This window comes from Danio rerio, chromosome 17 (genome assembly GCF_049306965.1).
Source record: "Danio rerio strain Tuebingen ecotype United States chromosome 17, GRCz12tu, whole genome shotgun sequence".
Taxonomy (NCBI): Eukaryota; Metazoa; Chordata; class Actinopteri; order Cypriniformes; family Danionidae; genus Danio; species Danio rerio.
In genome coordinates this window covers 31,991,720-32,013,234 of record NC_133192.1, presented here as the reverse complement: position 1 = coordinate 32,013,234, position 21,515 = coordinate 31,991,720, and the positions used below count along the sequence as shown (strand labels likewise).

Below are 21,515 nucleotides of genomic sequence, written 5' to 3'. Positions count from 1 at the left end.
TAACAGAGCTCTGATTTCAGTACTGTGTTACACTATCAGTACTACTTGTGGAAGAGCAAAAGCTAACATTTTGACTTTCCATTTAATATACATTTTCTAAAATGTATAGAAAAAAAACTGTCCCTAGAAGTCATTTTTAAAAATGGGACTTATTTGGCCGACAAACAATGCTGTATATTCCTTTCTTTCATTACAAAACAACTGGGATGAACAGACATCCAGATTTCTAAGCATGGGGCATTAAAATATGAGTCCCACTCAGACACAGGCCTAATAAATAATACAGCAGCAAGCCACTTTACTGTGTCTGCTCAGACATATGTGCCATATTGATCTGTAACATGTCTGGCCTAGCATTGGCTCCAAAGTGTGCCAATATCTGTGTCAGAAAACTGGGCCAGCTCCAGCACAATGAGATATACGATCCCGTATAGCACATCAGCAGAGACCATTTTGGGATTTGGGAGTGTATTCTTTGCTACATGGAATAAAAAGAAGCCATTCTCTGCTATACTCATCTCCCTGAATGTAGTGGTTCATGTTAATTTGAAGTTTTACAAATAGCTGCATGTACGCATAAATATTTGTCAAACAGCTTGGACCTATTCCCAGACATTGCACAATTATCAACATTTTGATCTCAGATGTTCTACATTTTAAGTCATGTTATAGAATTGACGCATTCCTGTTAAATTCCTTAGTGACACACTTCTCAGTTAGACTTCAAACAAGCTATTTGTCTCTCTTATCTCTGCTTCAATGCAACCATAATGAAAAGTGGCCAGAGACCATTCGTAGTATTAACGGTTTACATTTACGTTTTCATGATGAAATAAAAAAACATAATAGAATTATTTCTGAAGACTAAACACAAGTAAGTTACCACAACTCCATTCATTTATTTACTATTGTGAAATAGATGTTATCACAAAAAACAGACCATCATTTAAAGACAGACCTTCTTATTCTACTTCTTTTAAAATCACTTATGTGTACTATCAGAATTCCTGCACCAATCAAAGTCACAGTGAGCCAAAATACAATGTTTGTATGTATGTATGTATGTATGTATGTATGTATGTATGTATGCATATGCTTATTATTTTGTTGTCATATATAAACTAAGCTTATGTTTCTATTGATTCAACCAACAGCTTTAAATGAACAGATTTATAGGATTGTAGTACTTTCCCAAGTGAAACCTCTTATTTCACAGTACATAGTCTTCAAATTAAAGTCTGTAATGTTATGATTCTCTGATGGTTGGTTTATTTTATAGCTTATAATGCTTTTAAGAAGGCTCTTTTAATATCCTCTTTACTGTATAACTTTATCTGAAGGTAAAATAACAGTGCCATCTTGTGGCATAACCCTGTAAATCAGACTTTATTAGTCTGACCATTCAGAGGGGAAGGGTCTAATGGGAATTTGATCATTAAAATAAAAAACATTAAAAAGCTACAAAGTGCCCTCTTGAAGTGACACTCATGAAGAAAGAGGTGTGTGAGTTGTGTTTGTGTGTGCCTCCCTGAGCAGCTGTGTGTAGCTCAAAGCCTATTTAAAAGTAATTACTTTAATTAGACCGTATTAGAAGTGTTTACCTCACCGTATGGACACACTAAATGAGTGTGTGACAGAATATAACACATCTGAAGAGTATCTAAATCCAACAAAGCATTTTGAAACAAATGGTTGCCTCAAATGCAAGTGCAAACTATTATAAATGAATAAGACAAACAATGATTAGTAATAACAATCCTATGTAGCATATTTATTTTTAGCTACAGTGAAACTATTTGAACTTTGTGTAAAAGTTTAGTAATGAATTCTGCACTGCGCGCCAGTGGTTTTTAAAATTTTGGTCTATTAATTTTGTTAATAATATAATTTATAAGGTCATGATTCACACTCGTTTAGTAATTAATTTATATAGCTTTACATTCTTAGAAGATACAAAACACAGACGTTTCGGCACAATTCCTTTATCAGTGTGTCAATTATTCAACGAGTACAAATCAAGTACTTCTGTTTAACTTTGTGTAAAACCAAATGATTTCCAGCATTATTTGAGAATTATTGAATTGAACTGAATTTCTGATTTGAGTGGACTGTAAATCACATATGGTTTCGCAGAGGCATCTGTCTTCACATCTGATGTAAGTGAAGGGAGCAGCTTGCCTGGTGCATAGGATGGGATTTTAGCACAGCGTTAAGAAATCAGTTATGTTGTCTGCCAACTTGAGGCTTAGTCAACATTACACATTTATCAATGTGTAAGGTCCAAACCAAAACTCTTTTCTAAACAAGCCTGTGCTAAGATTATGGCTGCTTATGATCACTGATGGAAAAGGATTAATATTGCATGCAATATGTGCACATATTAAGTTAGGGATAAGTCTTATAAATAACTTCAGAAGCAGAGGGTTTAATCTGAGCAAATTGGCCCACTGGATTCTGAGAAACATTACGACTGGAAAAGTAGAGTTTGTATTTACAGTTGCTATTTCTATATGGGGTAAATGCAGATTGTGACTTTATAACTTCACATCTTAAAAGGAATTGATTATCTGAAAATTCTGTCAACATCAACAAAACTGATAGATTATTATAGATATCAAAAGATGTAGATACACTAATTAAGCTTTTAATGTTTAAAAAACAATATAATGAAAGTGATTTTTGTGACTTTCAATCTAGATTCTAAGTCTTATATCTACGTTTTGTGTGACAAAAATATTAAATTATTTAAAAATGCTATAAGAGAATTTAAAATGCCCTATTTAGTGCTGTTATTATAAACTATATGCGTTAAAAATATTTTAATAAAAATAGAAATATTTAAATGAAACAGAAATATTAGATTTACAAAATGTATAACTAAAATGAGTATAAATATTATGAGGTAATGCAAATAGATACAAAAGTTGGCTTTATCAGTTTTAAAATGAAAATAAATTAAGTTTTAAGAAAAGAAGCATATAATTAATACTAACAGTATTTAAGCATCTACTAAAATCAATACTAACTGCCTGATTTATGAACAAATTGTTATTTTAAGTTATTTTTAGTACTTTTCTGGTTATTTTCCTGCCTTTTTGAACCTCTAAACTTTTTTTTTTTTTGCAATCAGACAACAGTACATTATTTTTCCCATTTGTATTCTACAGCAGGAAAGCCATACAGGTTTACAACAACATGAGGGTTAGTAAATTGACAAATTTGCAGTTTACGGTGAACAAGCCCTTTAAAGACAACATAAATGGTAGAACTTCACTTTGAACATTATGTATTCTTTTCTTGAAACAGATTATCCAGAAATCTTTCCTTTGTTCAATAGCACTTTTTTCTATTGTGCATCTCAGCCCTACTCTTGTCTTGGCCTGTCATGTACCAGACTTCAAACACCATCCTAAAACTGGGCAACACATTAAGCTAGACTTTAATCATCGCTCTTCAACCATTCACCACCAAAAACCTGTTAAAACGCATCAGTCTTTCAAGGGTCTAGCTCTTATGTTTTAACACCTGCTAATACAGCAGCTTCTTTTTTGTTATGCCAACAAAGTTGAGCACCAGCCTTTGCTCTTATGCTTAACAAACTCTCCTCTAAAGAAAAACGACAAACTAGATTTGAAGTGCTACCTCTCCAGTCGTGGATGGATGGACTAAAGGTGTAGTTAGGCTGACCCTGCAGGGGGGTACCCTTTCGAGTTGGTGGTCCCGTCCAATGTCTAGGTGCCCATAAAGCATCCTGCTGCTGGTGAATTTTAGAGGTGAGGAGTCTTCGACGAAGACTGCCCTCTGTCTTGGGTTGGAGGTTTAGTTTGCGGGTATAAAGAGGAAGAAGTTCATCCTCATCCTCATAGTATGTCCTATTCCAGCATTTCCCAGCTGGTTCGGTGGAAAGGCAGTCTACGTAGGCAATCATCCTGCATTTGACAAAACTGTCTTAGCTTCAGTCCAATTCAAGATGTTTACATACAGGTTCCAACATCCAGCCTTTTACTTTTATCTCCACGGAGCCAAGAAAAAAACGAGTTCAGAGAAACCTTCACTAAGAAACTTCCTTTCATGACAGAGTTAATATTCTGAAAGAGCAAACTTGGGTTCTCCATAGGCAAAAAGGTTAGTGAGAAAACACATCTAGTGTTTGTTGTCCTCTTACTAAGTATCCAAAGCTTTAGACTGAGGGAATACTTCACTACTCAAGTTAGTTTGCCAGCTAATCTATAAACCAGGATTATCCCTTCACATCCAAGTGCTGCTGAAGGCAAGCTTTGCAGTGCAGATGGTCACCTGGGAGAAGGTGAAAAACAACACCAAACTGATGAAGGTACAAATGTAAACTTTCACTTAAAAAGGTGGAAATATAATGACAGACAAAGATGGTTGCAGCTCTACAATCCTTACTAATTTCTTGAGTAACTACTTTATACAGTGTATATTTTTTACAACAAACATTTGAGTATGCCGTAATTATTATTAATTAATTATTAATCTGTTTGCCATTTGAGAATAAATAATGACAACCCAGGCTCATTCTGAAAACGAATAGCTATATATATATTTCTGTAGAGTGCCAAATATGTGAGAGGAGCTATGTTTTTTGCAGTTTTGAGAGTTTTTGAGAGCTCAAATTTCTCTCGTGAGTGCCATTCACACCTGCTGTTCTTGCGTAAATCCACCAGAGTCCGCTGTCAACTGAATGACTGAATTACTGACTGACTGACCAATCGACTGACCCACCTTCCTCCTTCACTAAACCCAACCTTTAGTGTTTTTAAATACAAAGATTGACCCGCCCACCCACTTCCATAGTTTTTTACCATGTTTTCAGAATTTACCACATTCTCACCCTGTTATTTACTTGATTATTTTATTTTTTGGCTTCTGTTTTTGTCTCTTTCTTAAACCGTTCTTCACTAGACTTGAACCCCGTCAAATCCTCTGGTCAACTCCTCTCTACATCTCAAGTCTGCCGATGTACATGACCAGCTTACTAGACAAACAGGTAACAGCGGGAAAGCCGTCCACACAGAGGTATGCAGTAAGATGCTATTGCGACAAAGAACGGCATCATATCGCCCCATAGTGTTAATTTTAAAGACAAAATTAAAAAAAAATTTTACAAATTATTATTTTTTTTATTATTTAATTCAGAATGTTTTATATATTTTTGAAAATAATCATAATGTAAGAATGACACTTAATGAATTAATGACAATGAATAGAAATTATTATTGTAATGTGGTAGATGTAGTTCTAATGTTACAAGAGTTGTCACAGAAATAACTCAGATTTGATTCAAATAAATTTATTTGTATTTTGAACATCCAATGGGTTTGTAATTTACCTAAAGATTAGTTAGCAATAATAAAATTTTTATTTTTGGAAAAACTAACCCTATAAGTATTTAAAGGGGTGGTCGAGGATGTAATTTTAAGGCTTGGTTGTGTTTATAAGATGAAAAGCAATGTGGGCTCATGTTTCACTTTAAGCCAATCGCGTTGTTTTTTTCATATATCTAACTTTGATTTGACTGTCAAATTTCCTAGTTCCTCTGAAAGGCCCGCCCTTAAGTGACTCTGATTGGTCATCGTCATAATGTGCTGCGATTCACGGATCGGCTCCACGACACGCCTGTAAAAGCATGCACTTTTCTGCTGTGTAAACAATCAGTCAACCTCCTGCCTGCTCTCTATAATAAAATCTGACAAGTGTCTGTAACGAGTGAAAATGGGGTGCGGCTCCTTTAAGAGCGTTTGTCATTGTTTGTGCATCTATGTGTGTGTGTGTGTGTGTGTGTGTGTGTGTGTGTGTGTGTGTGTGTGTGTGTGTGTGTGTGTGTGTGTGTGAATGTTGTCTGCGTCTATGTGTGTGTGTGTGAGTAAATGTGTGAACTTTCTGTAACAAGCGCATGTGTGCAGAAGTTTTTTTTTCTTTTTCTCTGATGCTCGGATTAAGTTATTTTCTGTAATATATTGTGACAGTAGAATAAAGCACAATATGTGGGATGGGACCTGTGTGAGCCTTAATATTTTTCTGCTGCTACCACGAGTCAGGTGAGCTATTTTGTATTTTTTTTTTAATTCTATGTGTTACACGACGTGTTTCACATGTATCCAGAAGTTGCAGGTGTGAGTAACATGAATCATCCACATATTTTTTGTGACTTCATTGTCTGAGATGTGAAACACATGGAAAAGCTGCCTAAAGCGCACACACATAAGAGACATGAATGTGCTGGTGGAGTGTGTGTGTGTGTTTACAGCAGTTTGACTGATAAATATGAAATTGTAGCTAAATCGTTTGCCCACAAAGCAGCATTTCGCATTGTTCACATCATTGCTACAGCATACCATTAACGCTAGACACTGAACATGTCATGATCAATTTTAATAAATAAAAACACTTACAGGTTGTAGTTCACAGCTTCTGCTTTGAGGAGATTTAAACCGAATCCAGCACTGAACTGGAAGAGATTCTGGAGCTGTTTTGTCAAATCATGCTTGCTCTGTATTTTATAATTCTCTGGAACATAATTAATATTAAACAGTACGCACTTCTGTCTTTGTGTCACGTCCTTTGGAAGCCCAAATACAGAAACAGATGAAGCTCTGTGGAAACAGCAGTGTTTGGATGCATTTTTAGCTTCATCTCTGCTATAACGTTACTGCGTCTCTGGCCACGGCCCTTACCTGCACAGTGTGGGTGCGCAATAAACGAACCTTTGTGATCTCACAGGGGGCGAAAGTATTTTTTGTAGTCTCCAAAATTCGTTCATTGTAGGCTTTGCTAAGCTAACTCCAAAAAAAAAAAAAAAAAAAACATGGTCTCCCTTTGCATTGAACTTAGAACTTTTTACATTCAGAGATGTTGTTTATGTTTACACAGCTACATTAAACATCAACTAAAGTTTCAAATATAATATCATAGTGGACCACCCCTTTAAAAACACTTTTACATCAAGGTTTGAGATGCCCAAATAAAGTAAATAACCTATTGTTAAAAAAAATAACACAATACAACAAATAGAAATCATTGAGTAACTGTATTACAATCAGCCTCTGTGTTTCCCTATATCTTTTTAAATCATCTTGATTTTCTTGCACAGCTGTTTGTGGGAAAAGGATAAGCAGAAAACCCAGAGAAATATGATATGAGCAACTGATAGTGAGACAGTAAGAGAATTGTGCTCAGTAATCTCCAGCAACTGTAACAGTCCAGATAATTAGTTCAGCCCCAGCATGGGTGACGTGAATCTAGGAGTGAACAAATCCCTCACCAAAATATATCAACAACTCACTCCTGTACTGTATTTCCACACTTTTTGTTTGCACAGACAAGCTGGATATAATATAATCATCCATTTCATCGTGATCAGATCTGATTAAACTCCATCCGGGGTCTAATCCAAGCCCTTGAGCTCAATTCTTTGGACGAGCGCCAAAGTCAGAAACTGGTCCAGAAGAGAATTCCAGCAACCAGAAGCTGGCCTGCCAAAAGCTCAAACTTACATGCTGTACAACCACCCTGGCTTTTCACCAGCTTTTCACAGAAATACTATCACATCCTCATAAATCTAGGCTTATCGTTTAGCATGCCTGGCAGAAAACGCTGAATGAATGTCCGTCCTGTGTTCCGTGTTAACCTAAATGAGTAACATGCACATTTTATTGAAGTTAACAGTGTGACGTGGCCACTGTAAGGGCTTAATCGTGTAGCAGGAACATTCAGAGTTTTCAAAGTCTCCTTCCCAGAAATATTGTGAAGTATGTGTTTGTGTGGTCATTGCTCATTGGTCCGCAAAGCATCTGGATTCACTTAATTAAATGAGCAGTTAAGCATTCCATAAGAGGTGGTGCTAATTTGCTAAGCTCTGAGATTCTGTTTTTTGTGAGAGCATAAATATCTAACAGCACGCTTATTCTGTTTTGTGTACATCATGAGACAAAAATAAAAATTTGTGGTACTTTCGAACTTCCTTCAGCAAATCACACAATCCAGTGGGTTTGAATCTGAATAGAGATTGTGCGCCACCACTTGGAGCAAGTGTGCACTGCTTGAGCCCCTGCTTTACTTTACACAGACCGTAGAGTTGGAGGGTTTTAACAATAGTTGCTGCATGGGGTTCCTGTAATCTGGCCAAAGACACCTGCTGGAGCAGACAGTGCGTTCAGCTCAGTGTGCACAGCTCTATTGTTGTGTCCATTTGGCAAACTTCTGTTCTTTGTCATTCTTGACTCAGTGGACTTGACCTCATTCACATGAAGCTGTTTTGTGGGAAGTTGCTTGTCTTTTCATATCCTGAATATTATAAGTGTGTTAAAGTTAGACATATGCATATGTACAGCACCTGTGTATAGACAGTGTACACTGTAGTCTCTAAATATCTAAGGCCGAGGATTGTGCAATATTGACAAAAATACTTATACCTTAATATTTTAAGGCTTTCGTTTTTGTGAAAAATAAAAAAAACATGGCAAAACAATTTTGCTTTGTCTATGTCTGTCATGGATAAATATTTACAATACTAAAACCACAAGTAAGTAACAGCAAATCTTGTAATGAGTGATGCAATTAATTAAATATATTTTTAAAAACTCGTTGTTTACAATTTTGATTACCTTAACCATTCACTTAAATGTTTAAAATTGGTCATTTAATAAAATAACACTGCATAATTTCTATTTGTCATATATGTGATAGCACAATGAATATCCAGTGTTCTTGCTCTACATAGTAATGCTGTAATGCCTTTGATTAACATAACATTTAAAATCGTTTATTTTAAATAGTAATATTTAATTTCTAATTTCTTTATAGACTACTTTAAACAATACAAGTATATTATTCACCATAACATGGAAATAGTATTTTACAGGCTAGAATTTAAAGATAAGTGCATCTCAAATAAGTCGTGGTGTTCATTTCAGCTAGAAAGCTGCTCTCATTACACCAAATGGAAGACATGCACAAATGTACATATTTCAGATACCACTTGTTTATATATATATATATATATATATATATATATATATATATATATATATATATATATATATATATATATATATATATATATATATATATATATATAGCCATCTCTATACATCCATGGACAATCATTTCTGCTATATACACTACTGGTAAAATGTTTGGGGTCAGTGGGATTTTTAAATGTTTTAAATACGCTTCTCCTGCTCACCAGAGCTGCATTTATTTCATCCAAAATGCAGTACAAATTGTGAAATTGTGAAGTGTTTTTGCACTATAAAAATAACTGTACAAAAGTAGTTTATAGTTTAATTAAATAATTTATTTTAATGATTTTAATGACGAATTTTCAGTTTCATTACTCCAGTCTTCAGAGTAACATGATCTTTTAAAAATCACACAAACATTAATTATTATTAGCATTATTGTTAATAATGGTAACAGTAATAAAAGCAATGATGACTGGAGTAATTATTTTATTTAAAACTACATCAAATAAGAAAGCAGTTATTTAAATTTTGTATTAATATTTAACTTTTTTTTTTACTTTTAATAAATGCAGCCTTAATGAATTATTTATTCATTTTTTAAACATGAAAAAAAAACTGGCCCCAGACTTGACCGGTAGTGTAAGTTCTAAACCTTGAGCTGTAAATGGCATTCTTTCAATTCCAGTAATTAGACTACCAGTATTCACATAATTGGACACACACACACAGTACATAACTGTTAATAAATTTTGAAAAAAATAAATATTTCATATGAATTTTCAGTGTCGAAACGTCTTCACAGTAGTGCGCCACATAGTTCATCCAATCATAAATAACTTGATTTCACAAGATCTTTGTACAGTGCAAACAAACCACCCATAAAACACATTTTACTGATGTTGCGTATCATGCACTCCCACAAAGAAGCATCTTGGAGGAGAAAACCATTCTCAGCTTTGTCAACTACACTTTCAAATACTCCCATCTGTCAATCTCTCAATGTTTTGAATGTACCTCATTCTTTCCACAATGTCATAAAAAAATTCCAGTATCACCAGGAGACTTTTATTCAACAAATCTGAATCAACCCCAGTGGTGTTTCTGAAATGAAGAATGGCTTCTTTGCTTATTATCTCCACCCTGAAAATATGTGTGGGCCAAACTGGATGTTGCAAGGGATCAGACTCAGAATTTCACTAATGCAGAAGGGAGGGTCGACTCCACACATGGCTTGTGACTGAGACCCTCATAATGGGCTGACATATCTGGAATGGCCATCATTCTTCAGGCTTCAAGCCAACCCTGGCTAATGTCTACGATTCATAACTGTCACAGGAACTGTGCATGATATAGGAAAAAGTGCATAATAAGACATTTATGCTAGCATGAGACTCAAATGCAGGTGTTTTAACAATTAAGCCCGGATAATGACTCTGCGATTTGGAAAAATGATCATCACGACAGCTGATCTGCCCATAAGGCCTAATCTAATGCATCTTCAGGCCAAAGCAAGCAAGAACAACTCAAAATCCCTCTACTTGAACAGATACGATGGGATGATTGGTCCTTTGGGGTGGATCGCAAAATGAGCGAGACGATAATTGGATTACCTCCAATCAGCTGCTCTGGCTTTTCTGGAAAACAGTAAAATGGAGCAAGAAGTAGACGGAAACCTTTATCTAGGTCAAGGAAGCGTCGTTGATTTTAAAAAACGACTTACACAGAAGAGCACTTTCAGGCTTTTAAAGTGAATTACACTTCACGAAATAGCAGTCCCTGCCTCCCACAAGAGTTGTCTCGACTCCTCATTTGAGTCACAGAAGGACGCTGATTTGATTCAAGACCTGAGGAGCAGCTGACGAACAGACTGCTCTTTTAGCTGCTCATTAAGGGGCCGTTAAATCCATCTCTCCATCATGTGACACTTTTAGAGAAGCCTGTGGGTTGTGGGTCGCCGCATGCATTTGCACCCGGCGATTACACCTCTGACAACAGGAGTCAGTCCATAAAGCAACTTTACTTTATGAGAGCAAACGCATTCACTTAAACGCTGGTGTGCAGTGTGTTAGCGTGCAATTAGCTTAAAAAAGAAAATCCACAAGCGTTTTTGAGGGAAGACAGCGAGCGCTGCTGGTGTTGATGTGAGTGATATGAATGCACTTGTTTTGGAGCTTGACTTTAAAGCAGGAGCCTGTCTCAACCTGCACAGAGCCCTCAGCTACAGGCGGACTGCATCCAAGTTCATGGTGCTGCTGCTGCAAAAGGACAGCTTTTTGTAAACAACACTGCTGACAGAACAATGAGGAGTGCTTCAGGGCAGATTTCTTGCAATTTAGTGGATATGATCTTCTATATATCTATTGCAGTCTATCAGCTGAGGAAAATACTGAAGGAAGATGCATTATTAAAGCAAACTAGCCAGAGGAAATTATTGAAAGTAGTGTAATTAAAGGTATAGGTGACCTAAGAATGAACATTTGCATTATTTGATCAAGGTGTTTGTAAACTTGTTTGAGTTTCTCTCTTTTGTTGAACGCCAAAGTTATTCTGCGCAATATTGTCAACCAGACAGTTGACAGAACATATAGGGAAAAATATATTCTGCTGTCAGCTGTTTGATTTCCAGCACTTTCAAATATACCCAGCAGGCACACAACATCATAAGACCTTAATATTAGGTTAGATTTAGGTCATCACAACAGGTGATCAAAATTTAATGTCTAGTCAGCATCTAAGGGCAACGTTATTTTGACGTCCAATAATGCCGTCAAATTGCATCGATATTTGGTTGATTTTAGGTTTCGTTGGAAAGTGACCAAAATCCAACGTCTGAGATGTCATAGTGGTAATGTCCACACAATGTCAAGGTGTAAAATTATTAGACGTTAATATTTGGTTAATTTTAGGTTGGACATTGACATCGGCCTGACGTTGGCTTCTGACGTCAACCCGATATTCATTTCCAAACAAAATCCAACGTCCCTACAACATTGGGGTACGTTGGGGTATAATGTTAATATGACGTCATGTTTACAACCTGTGGCTGCAGGGATATCTCAAATGTCCCCACAAGTATAGCAATACCAGTATATTATTGATCCCATGAAGAAAATAGCTCTAAAATGCAGAATTAACTATTTTTAAAATGTAAATATGCAGATTGTTTCATATGAGAATTGAGTTAAGGGGTAGGGAGATAGTTTGTGTATAAAACTTATTATGTCTATAGGAAGTCCCCATAAAGATAGCTGTACAAGTACAGTATGTGTGTGTCTGTAGGGTTTTGTATAATAAAATAAAAGTGACTTTGTCAAACTGTACAGTTACATTTTTTAAGCTGGAAAGCTGACTTAAAACTACAGATAGTGAGATACAACACTCTGAAAACTATAGCTTGAGAACTGTTGAACAAATGGTCAATTTTCTGCTTTTTTTTTTTCGAGCTTACTATCAAAATACTCCAGAGGTCAGCTAAACTACTTTTGAAAAAGTTCATTTTGAAAATCACTGACTCTAAGCAGCCATGACAAAAAGCATAAACTACTAACATGACCTTTGGTTCACTGGTGAATGAAAGAGGTGACTGGTTTTGAAAAAATCAGGTCACCATGCTGGGCAGATTATTTATGCTTGACATGAAAAACACACTGGTAAACAAAAATGCAGACAAGTAGAAAAAAGAAAGAACGGCTAAACAACAACACAAATCACCTCACCATCCATTCAAAACAATACATACTCACACATACTCACAAGCAAGCTGAATAATTATGCATGACTGAAAGCTATTTCAACAAAAACTGAAATCAACCAAAAAATGAAAGTTTGCAATCATTTTTGTCATTTTATGTTATTTTAATCCTCTAAAGTTTGAAGAGATAGTTCACTCAAAAAACAAAATGTACTCATCATTTACCCTTCAATAATTCCAATTTATGAGTTCACTAAAGAAGATGCATTGAAAATCTGCAAAATAACCACTGATCTTCTCAGGAAAAATACAATGGCTGCCTTATTTATGGCTACTGGTTTCCAACATTCATCAAATGCATAGAAAAGAATCTCACATTTTCTAAAAAAAAACAAAAAAAAAACAAAACATTTTTAACTGAAAAAGTTCATACAGGTTTAGAACAATAAGCATAAACAACTGATGACTAATCTCAATTAATAGCTTAACGACCCCTGCAAATGAAAGCAAAACCCTTTCTAAACTATTTAACCAAACAAGCAACACAAAATACCAGCACGGAGTCAAAGCCGCAAAGAACGACAATGCTGCAACACTTGCATCTCAAACTTTCAATGCCACAGAATAACTGTTCACCAGAGATCACATGAAAGACAAATGGGATAAAACTTTCCTCCTTCCCTATAAACAACCCACTCATCACCTCGAAAACTCTGGCACGGTCACCATAACTTTTCTGACAGATTCCCCCACCGGCAGCCCAACTTCCTAGCAGCAAAACAAAGAAACCGGAGGAGAGAGGATCGCTTTGAAACTGAGCAGGACGTTAACTAACAGCTGAGCCTAAATCCCCTCCCTTTGTCTTCAATCAGGGACTTGTTACACTCCAAAACTGCAATAACTAATGTCTCCAAGCTGTTCTTTGTCTGATTTTCCTCCGGTTTGGAAGATCTGCCACTTACCTCTCAGACAGAACATGGTCTCCTGCCTCTCCCGCTGTGTGTTGGTATTTGCTGGGAAGTGTGTCAAAAGAGTTTTGCAGCGCACTGTCCTCACACAGCCCAGTGCCCCAGCCGGAGCAACTGCCCCCCCCAACTTCGTCCCACACAGGTTCATAGACACTATCTGAGCCCCCCCTCTCTCCTTCTCTTTCACCCACGTATACACAAGGTGGCAACCTGCCAGCTCATGCGCTCTGGGAAAGTGTTATCCAATCCCATGCTCCTGCCGTTCCACAGGACTGACACTACTCCAGGACAAAGGACAGAGAGGTGGAGAGATTGCGGGACAGAGAGAGACTCACTCAGTTTGGTAGACCCCCTCCTTTTCTGCCCCCCTCTCTCTCTTTTCATCCTCCGCTGCAGCGCCGCAGTGCATTGATTGTTCTTAATGTAGCTGTCAGCAGTTCAGCCGTCGCTGCCTTTTGACACGCAGTTAAAGTTAAATATAGCTAAATCCCCTCGACTCAATTGTTTGTTACTGAAATAAAAGGTCATTGTCCTGGGCTGTCATCAGACACTAATGCTTAGACTAATAGCCCAAACACACAAAACATGCTTTGTGTGATGCATTTTGACCATGTCATGTGCAGGTAGTTAATCTGTGCAAACACACGTGAAGCAGATTCATATACACAGATTTTTCTTGTTTAAGTTACACGCCATAAGACTGTAGTCAGCTTAACTGCTGTCCAAATGACAGCCTTGTTTTTAATTTAGCCAAAACACTACTGTTGGCTGTGAAGGGAGTTTAAATAGGATGGCTTGGCTAATTAAATTAAACTGTTAACCTTGGACTTGTCACAAGAAAACCTCTCACTATCACAAGGTAAATAAAATCACGTTCCTGGGAACTTTTAGAGTCATATCCTGCAGAAGGTTTTACAAAGCATGTGTGATGGATATATTTTGATGATTGATAATAAAGCATATTTGGCATGCTGTCCCGGAGAGAGCCCTGAGATTAGAATGTCCTCGAGCCCTGGGCTCCCTCCCATTTGAGGGTGAGATGGGAGTTTGAGCTCAGGTAGGTCTCAAGAACTCCCCTGCTTGTGAAAGTGTTAAGAATAGTTAAGAGATATAGCTGGCTAACAGTTTGTCTTGTGATGCCACTTTGGATTAGTCAATTCACTTATATTGCATGTCTTTTGACGGTGGGAGGAATCTGGGAAACCTGGGGAAAACCCATGCGAGCACAGGGAGAACATACAAACTCCACAGAGAAATGCTGACTGAGTGAGTGGTGTTCTTGCTGGAAGGCAACAGTGCTAACGACTGGGCCACCGTGTCAGGGGGAGAAGTAGGGGTGTAAGGGGGGATTTGTCAAGAAGAAGATGACTGAAGTGAAAAACTTAGCATATAAGTTGGTATTCGTCTGATTTGGCGCAATACAGTGTGTGAAGCTGATGCGGGACCAGCCGTGATCAATAAGCATCCTCTCGAAATCAGTTTATAAATAAACTGCACATTAATTTTGTGAAGTGAGACTATTATTATTTGTTTACTGTATTATTATAATGCAGCCTTGGTGAACAAACAATAATAAGTAAATAGTCACTTCGCATAAAAAGTGTGTAAACCTGTTGCCATCAAAAAACAACAAGCTGACTTTACTTAAAAATGGGGGAGTAAAAACTGATGACTTTTGCTGACATTCATAGTTATGCACATAGTTTATTTACCTAATAATTGTAAACCTTTAACTGCCTGCTCTACCAAATGGTTGACCATATTTTAACCATTTTAAATAATAACTGTAGAGAATGACTGTTTTAAATAATGGTGTACACCACACAGAATTGTTGGTTCACAAAAAAATCTATCAAACATAATCCTGTTGCACTACTACATTTGATTTTGGTTTTATTGTAAAAAAAAAAAAAACATATATATATATATATATATATATATATATATATATATATATATATATATATATATATATATATATATATATTTGGAATATTTTATGGCATACTTAAAAAAGTGGTTTAGTATTTAAAAATGTTTTATTTTTATTATGTTTTTAAATAAATTAGTCTTACACTTCATATTTTTAGATTTTTTATAGTATATGTATTAATTCCGATACTTTTACCATAAACTGACGTATCAACCATTTGCTTGATATTTTAGAAATGATGGGATGTGTTGAAAAAGGATGCATTGAGTGAGTTAACTCAAGACATTAGGGGTTAAGTAATGCAATCCCAAATTTTTTTTTTTTTTTTTTTGGATGGGGCAGTTAAAGGGTTACTTTATTTACTTGCTTATTTTAAGTTAAGTCAACTAATCGTTATGTAGAAGACTTTTAAAACCTTCTATAATGCCTATAAAGTTATACAAATGAAACGTTACTCAGCTTTTTGAATGGTATTTTAGCTTTTTTTTAAATGATGAACAAGTGTCAAAATTACCACACTATACTCAAATCACTCCAACAAGATGCCTTTCCTAAGAATAAACACATGACCATTCAAGATGTACCTTTCGGGTATGAAGAAACCCTCAGCAACAGCTCTATCATTCCCAGTATTTTAAAGAATATGTGTAGAAACAACCTCATTACACAAACACGAGAGCCGAGTGTCCTCCCCTTACCTCTGCGATGGAGAGGTGCATAAACCCACTCATCATAATCGTCATCAGTGTCATCTTTGTGGCAGGGAAAGAAGCGTCCACGCTGCTCTGTCAATGAAGAAAGACCCATGGCAGCAATGTTTCGAGGTACAGGGTGACTCTTACCCTCTGCCCACTCCCCCCTGTACCTCAGAAAACTCCTCTCTCCCCACATCTCCCAGAATTAATGCCAACTTCAGTCAGGCACGTCTCCAAATGCCCCACATTTCTTTACAGAACGCCTAACATCAGCTTAGATCACTCTGACATGGAGGGATTTATAAACACGCTTGCAAAAGCCAAGGGCGGGACCTTCTGTAATATCCATGTTCAGAATATTATGTTGAAACGCTCCACCACAAGCAGTGCGATGACTTTAAGCTCCAAAGACGCATTCTTCTTTGTTTGTACAAATGTGTTTAGATTCCTTACAAGAAAAGTGCACTTTCAGGAAGTCCAGGGAGAAAGTTTAGATAGAACTTCCTTTGCTCCCCAGCTGTGACACGTTGGTGCATCGGCATGAGCAACTGTGTGTGTGTGTGTGTGTGTGTGTGTGTGTGTGTGTGTGTGTGTGTGTGTGTGTGTGTGTGTGTGTGTGTGTGTGTGTGTGTGTGTGTGTGTGTGTGTGTGTGTGTGTGTGTGTGTGTGTGTTTTATGTGACTGTGTGTGTGAGTATGAGTGTGTGCAAACTCATGTGTTCCCTCAGCATGGCTGTGTCTGCTCCGGCATGATTTATTTTGCATGCTCTTTCTTAATGTAGAGCAAAATATACTCCATATGTTCTGCTGCTCAATGAATAAGGCGATTTGAAGTAATATTAAACTGAACAGCTCTTGGCTAAACCACAAGATTCGCACTCTCCTTGTGTATAATCTTCATAAGACAACACTTTAGCGTGATCTATAAATAGATAAAGTAGATTAATCAATTAATCCGATTCATTTGGAGTGTCTTAGAGGTGACAGGGGAAAGGCTCTTAGACCTGACACATACTGTGTCTGTTATTATAATGAATTATTCTTCGTTATGGATTAACAGGTTTAAAATAATTCAAAAAAGCAGTGTAGAAGAGATTAATATAGATCTATTTAGTGTAAACAAAGAGAAAAGGTCTTGAAATGCTACTTGTTTAATCACATTATCAACAGTGATGCTGACTCTTTATAATAAAAATGCATTTTTTTCTTTTACTACAAATAAATTAACACATTAAACTGTAAGTATAAAACAAACTGAAGTTCTAGAACTATATTCACTATAAACATTTATTATAATTGTAAAGTCTAATCAAGGGGAGGCAGTGGCGCAGTAGGTAGTGCTGTCGCCTCACAGCAAGAGGGTGGCTAGTTCGAACCTCGGCTCAGTTGGCGTTTCTGTGTGGAGTTTGCATGTTCTCACTGCATTCGCGTGGGTTTCCTCCGGGTGCTCCGGTTTCCCCAACAGTCCAAAGACATGCAGTACAGGTGAATTGGGTAGGCTAAATTGTTCGTAGTGTATGAGTGTGTGTGTGAATGTGTGTGTGGATGTTTTCCAGAGATGGGTTGCGGCTGGAAGGGCATCCGCTGCGTAAAAACTTGCTGGATAAATTGGCGGTTGATTCCGCTGTGGCCACCCCGGATTAATAAAGGGACTAAGCCGACAAGAAAATGAATGAAGGAAGTCTAATCAAATTTTAAAGTGAAATTAACTGCGTGATTGAAATGTGTCGTACAAATACTAACATGTCTTTTTCATTCCAAATGTGGCAATTTGTCATTTATTTATTTTTTGTTGCTGGAAATGAACACAGTTCATATTTCTTTGTATTCTATATGCAATGTTTTGTACATAGGACATGAAAATACTGTTATTGGATTATCAGTATAGGACGGAAAAAATGCATTTTTGCATGTAGACATGGGAGAAAATTGATTTCATATTTTGTCAGACTGGGTGGCAGGATTTTTTTTCCTGTCGAGTTCATGAATTATACACTACCCGACAAAAGTCTTGTGGCCTATCCAAGTTTTAAGAACGGCAAATAATAACTTGATTTCTAGTTGATCATTTGGTATCAAAAGTGGCTTATGTGAAGGCAAAAGCCTCTAGATTACGCTTATTTTACCAAAATAACATGATCATGCCTTGATGTTTAATTATTTGATTAGGAGAGTAAGGTATGACTTTGCTTTGATAAAGTCTGATTACTTAACAGAAATAATGTACAGCATAGAATAAAGTCATGGTGCAGTGGAAAAATAATTAATATTGTGTATGACTCCCATGAGCTTGGAGGACTGCATCCATACATCACCGCAAATAACTTATTAACAAAGTCATCTGGAATGGCAAAGAAAGCGTTTTTGCAGGACTTCCATGTTCATCAAGATTCTTTGGATTCATCTTCAATGCCTCCTCCCTCTTACCCCAAATATGCTCAATAATTTTCATATCTGGTGACTGGGCTGGCCAATTCTGGAGCACCTTGACCTTCTTTGCTTTCAGGAACTTTGATGTTAGAAGAAGTGCTATCCTGCTGAAGAATTTGCCCTCTCCTGTGGTTTGTAACAGGCTACACAAATGTCTTGATAGCTCAGGCTGTTGATGTTGCTATCCACTCTGCAGATCTCTCGCACGCCCCTATACTAAGTGTACCCCCAAACCATGATTTTTCCTGCACCAGCAATTTGACTGATTTCTGTGAGAATATTGGATCCATGCAGGTTCCAATAGGTCTTCTGCTGTATTTGTGATGATTGGGATGCAGTTCAACAGATGATTCTTCAGAAAAATCTACCTTCTGCCACTTTTCCAAATGATCAACTAGAAGTCACGGTATTATTTGATGCTCTTACAACTGGGATCGATGACAAGACTTTTGTCAGGTTGTGTACATCTGTTCTTTATAATGAGTAACTTAAGAAAATCATGAATTTCAATTAAACAGTCATGCGGTAGAGATCTTAATTTGAAACAATCATTCATTACTATTATTAACTCCCTCAGATTACGGATTAATACTGTAATACAATGGCAGTAGTTTTGTTGTAATAAATACTACTCTTAAAAAAAGCTATATAATTTAAAATATATATATAATTACTTATTGTTTAGCATATTAATGAGCAACTGTTGAATAGGCTCTATGCAAATAGAGTTTTAAAGCCAACGATACATTTCTGGTGAAAGCTTAATGTGATTATTTTCAATTTCACAAGGTTGTTTTTACAGAATCAATTTTGTAATGTAATTACAATACATTCAGTTAAATAGACTTAAGCATTCATTTAGTTGTTCAAGCGTAAAATGAGATGAAAGACCGTTAGCGCCGTCAGAAGCAACAGGCTAGTGCAAAAATTCCATTAAAAATACTGGGGTAAAATAAACTCATATTTTAAAGACATGACGGGGGGAAATTTCATTTAATGCTTCTTGTCCTGTCTAAGACCCACTTCATATTCATTCCACATCATTCCACGTATACATCGTATTTCTAACGGGCAGTGAAGATCGCTGATTTTAAATGAAATGTGACAATTTTGTAATGGAAAGCCCTTGGGCTGCCTGGCTGAAAGTCTGTGTGCATAAAGCCCATTGACAGTAAAATAATCTTTGTTTGTTAGAATGAAAGCAGAAACCATAATCATCAGGCAGAAAAACACAAAACAGATTGACATATTTTTTAAAGTCTGTGGATGTACTTCCAACTGAAATATATAAAGAATATTGAGAAGTGGGCGGGGCACATCATTGCCTCATAGCAAACAAACAGTAATAGGGGTGTGGTAAAGAGTATTAAATATTAAAGTCAAACTTTAAACGCATGAAGGACATGGGTATGCATGGGTGTACATTAAAGATTACCAAAACAAACTATTTTTAGATTCACCTAAAGGATTAACTGTTAACCTGTACACATATACAATGCAACAATGTAAGGTAGCAAAAAAAAAAAAAAAAAAACTTTACACAGATTTAACATTTAAATCAAATGGTTTCTATGCTTTCTCGGGTTATACTTTATCTTATATTCTTACTATTGACCCAGATGGGCGCCACCAAAGAGATGAATGTTGGATATGGTGAGAAAATGTGTGCCAGTTGGCACAATCAGCTTGCCCATATTCCACTGTCTCTCAAAAGCTTTGAAATCCAGTAGCAATCCAAATGTTCCAAACTGCTTACATGACATTAATCTAGACACTAAAATGCATTAATGGCACCAGAACTGTCCCAGAATCTTAAATACTACAATTTTATACAGCACTATTCAGAAGTAATGCATGTAAGGTTGATGCTGGCTTTAAAATGCCATAAAACTATTTAAACTGATTTGGTGCCACTGGATATTTGCGCTCTTAGCATGTTGAGATGGATAATTAATGTATAGTTACATAAAAAAGTTATTATGATGTTAAAAGAAAAAAATATAAATAGCTAATTATTAAAATATACTGTAAATGTCAGAGTTTAAAAGTACACAATCATGCAGACAGTACTGAATATAGCCTATGGCAGATGTTATATTTCAGCCACAAGAGGGAGCTATAAACCCAAACATAAAGCTTTTGCTTAAACGAAAACAGCTCAGAGTAACAATTACTAAATTTGTCAATGTCACTCAAGCACTTACTCAAAGTACTATTATGTTCATAACAGGCAGCCGTTTCTCATATTCAGGGATGATATTCAAGCCTTTAAAAACATCAGATAACCCATGATAAAATAAAGAAAGAGAAACAAAAACTACGGAGCCTGAGCTGTAACAGATACCTGATACAGAAGCTAATCTGACACGCTTAACTGCCTTTCCTGTTTACACAAGATTTTCACTCCTGCACTGTTTTTCTGCCATTTTGCCCCATTTTTCCTTCAGGAACAGAAAGGTACTCCCCAAGTGCCCTACTACACATTATTACACATTAAAAACACATTATTAAAAACACATTATTAGTATGCTTGACAAGAACATTCTAAGTCAATTTTATATCTTTAGAATATATTTATTATGAAATTATTTTTATTATCGTTCATATTTTAAACAAGAATATCATATTATTGTTAGATTATAGTTTGGGGTGTTTTATGACAACTTTTCTATTGGCAAGAATGTTTCATAAACATGTAAAAGCAAATAAAGCTTAGTTGGGTCTTATATTTCGGTGCATAAAGAAGCATTTAATAAAGCTCAGCAACTATTGGATTTGGTACAAGGAGTGTTTGCTCTTGGCCCAAAGTTGA

At 36.3% G+C, this 21,515-nt stretch overlaps 1 protein-coding gene across 14 annotated transcripts in view; it reads right to left on the bottom strand.

The window, feature by feature from the left end:
- nhsl1a (NHS-like 1a) overlaps positions 1 to 21,515 on the bottom strand; it is a 69,265-nt gene that overhangs the window by 31,768 nt on the left and 15,982 nt on the right. For 4 of the 14 annotated variants that reach the window (XM_073928629.1, XM_009293150.5, XM_073928631.1 and 1 more), the window contains exon 1: positions 16,278 to 16,854. The exons of 2 other annotated variants lie outside the window; for them this stretch is intronic. In XM_073928629.1, the coding sequence (XP_073784730.1) occupies positions 16,278 to 16,470 (193 nt within the window). In that variant the 5' untranslated portion in view covers positions 16,471 to 16,854. Of the gene's footprint in view, positions 1 to 3,642; positions 5,097 to 13,640; positions 13,931 to 16,277; positions 16,855 to 21,515 lie in introns of those variants that run through there. 8 more of the 14 variants (XM_073928630.1, XM_005158822.6, XM_073928632.1 and 5 more) reach the window with 2 other exon arrangements.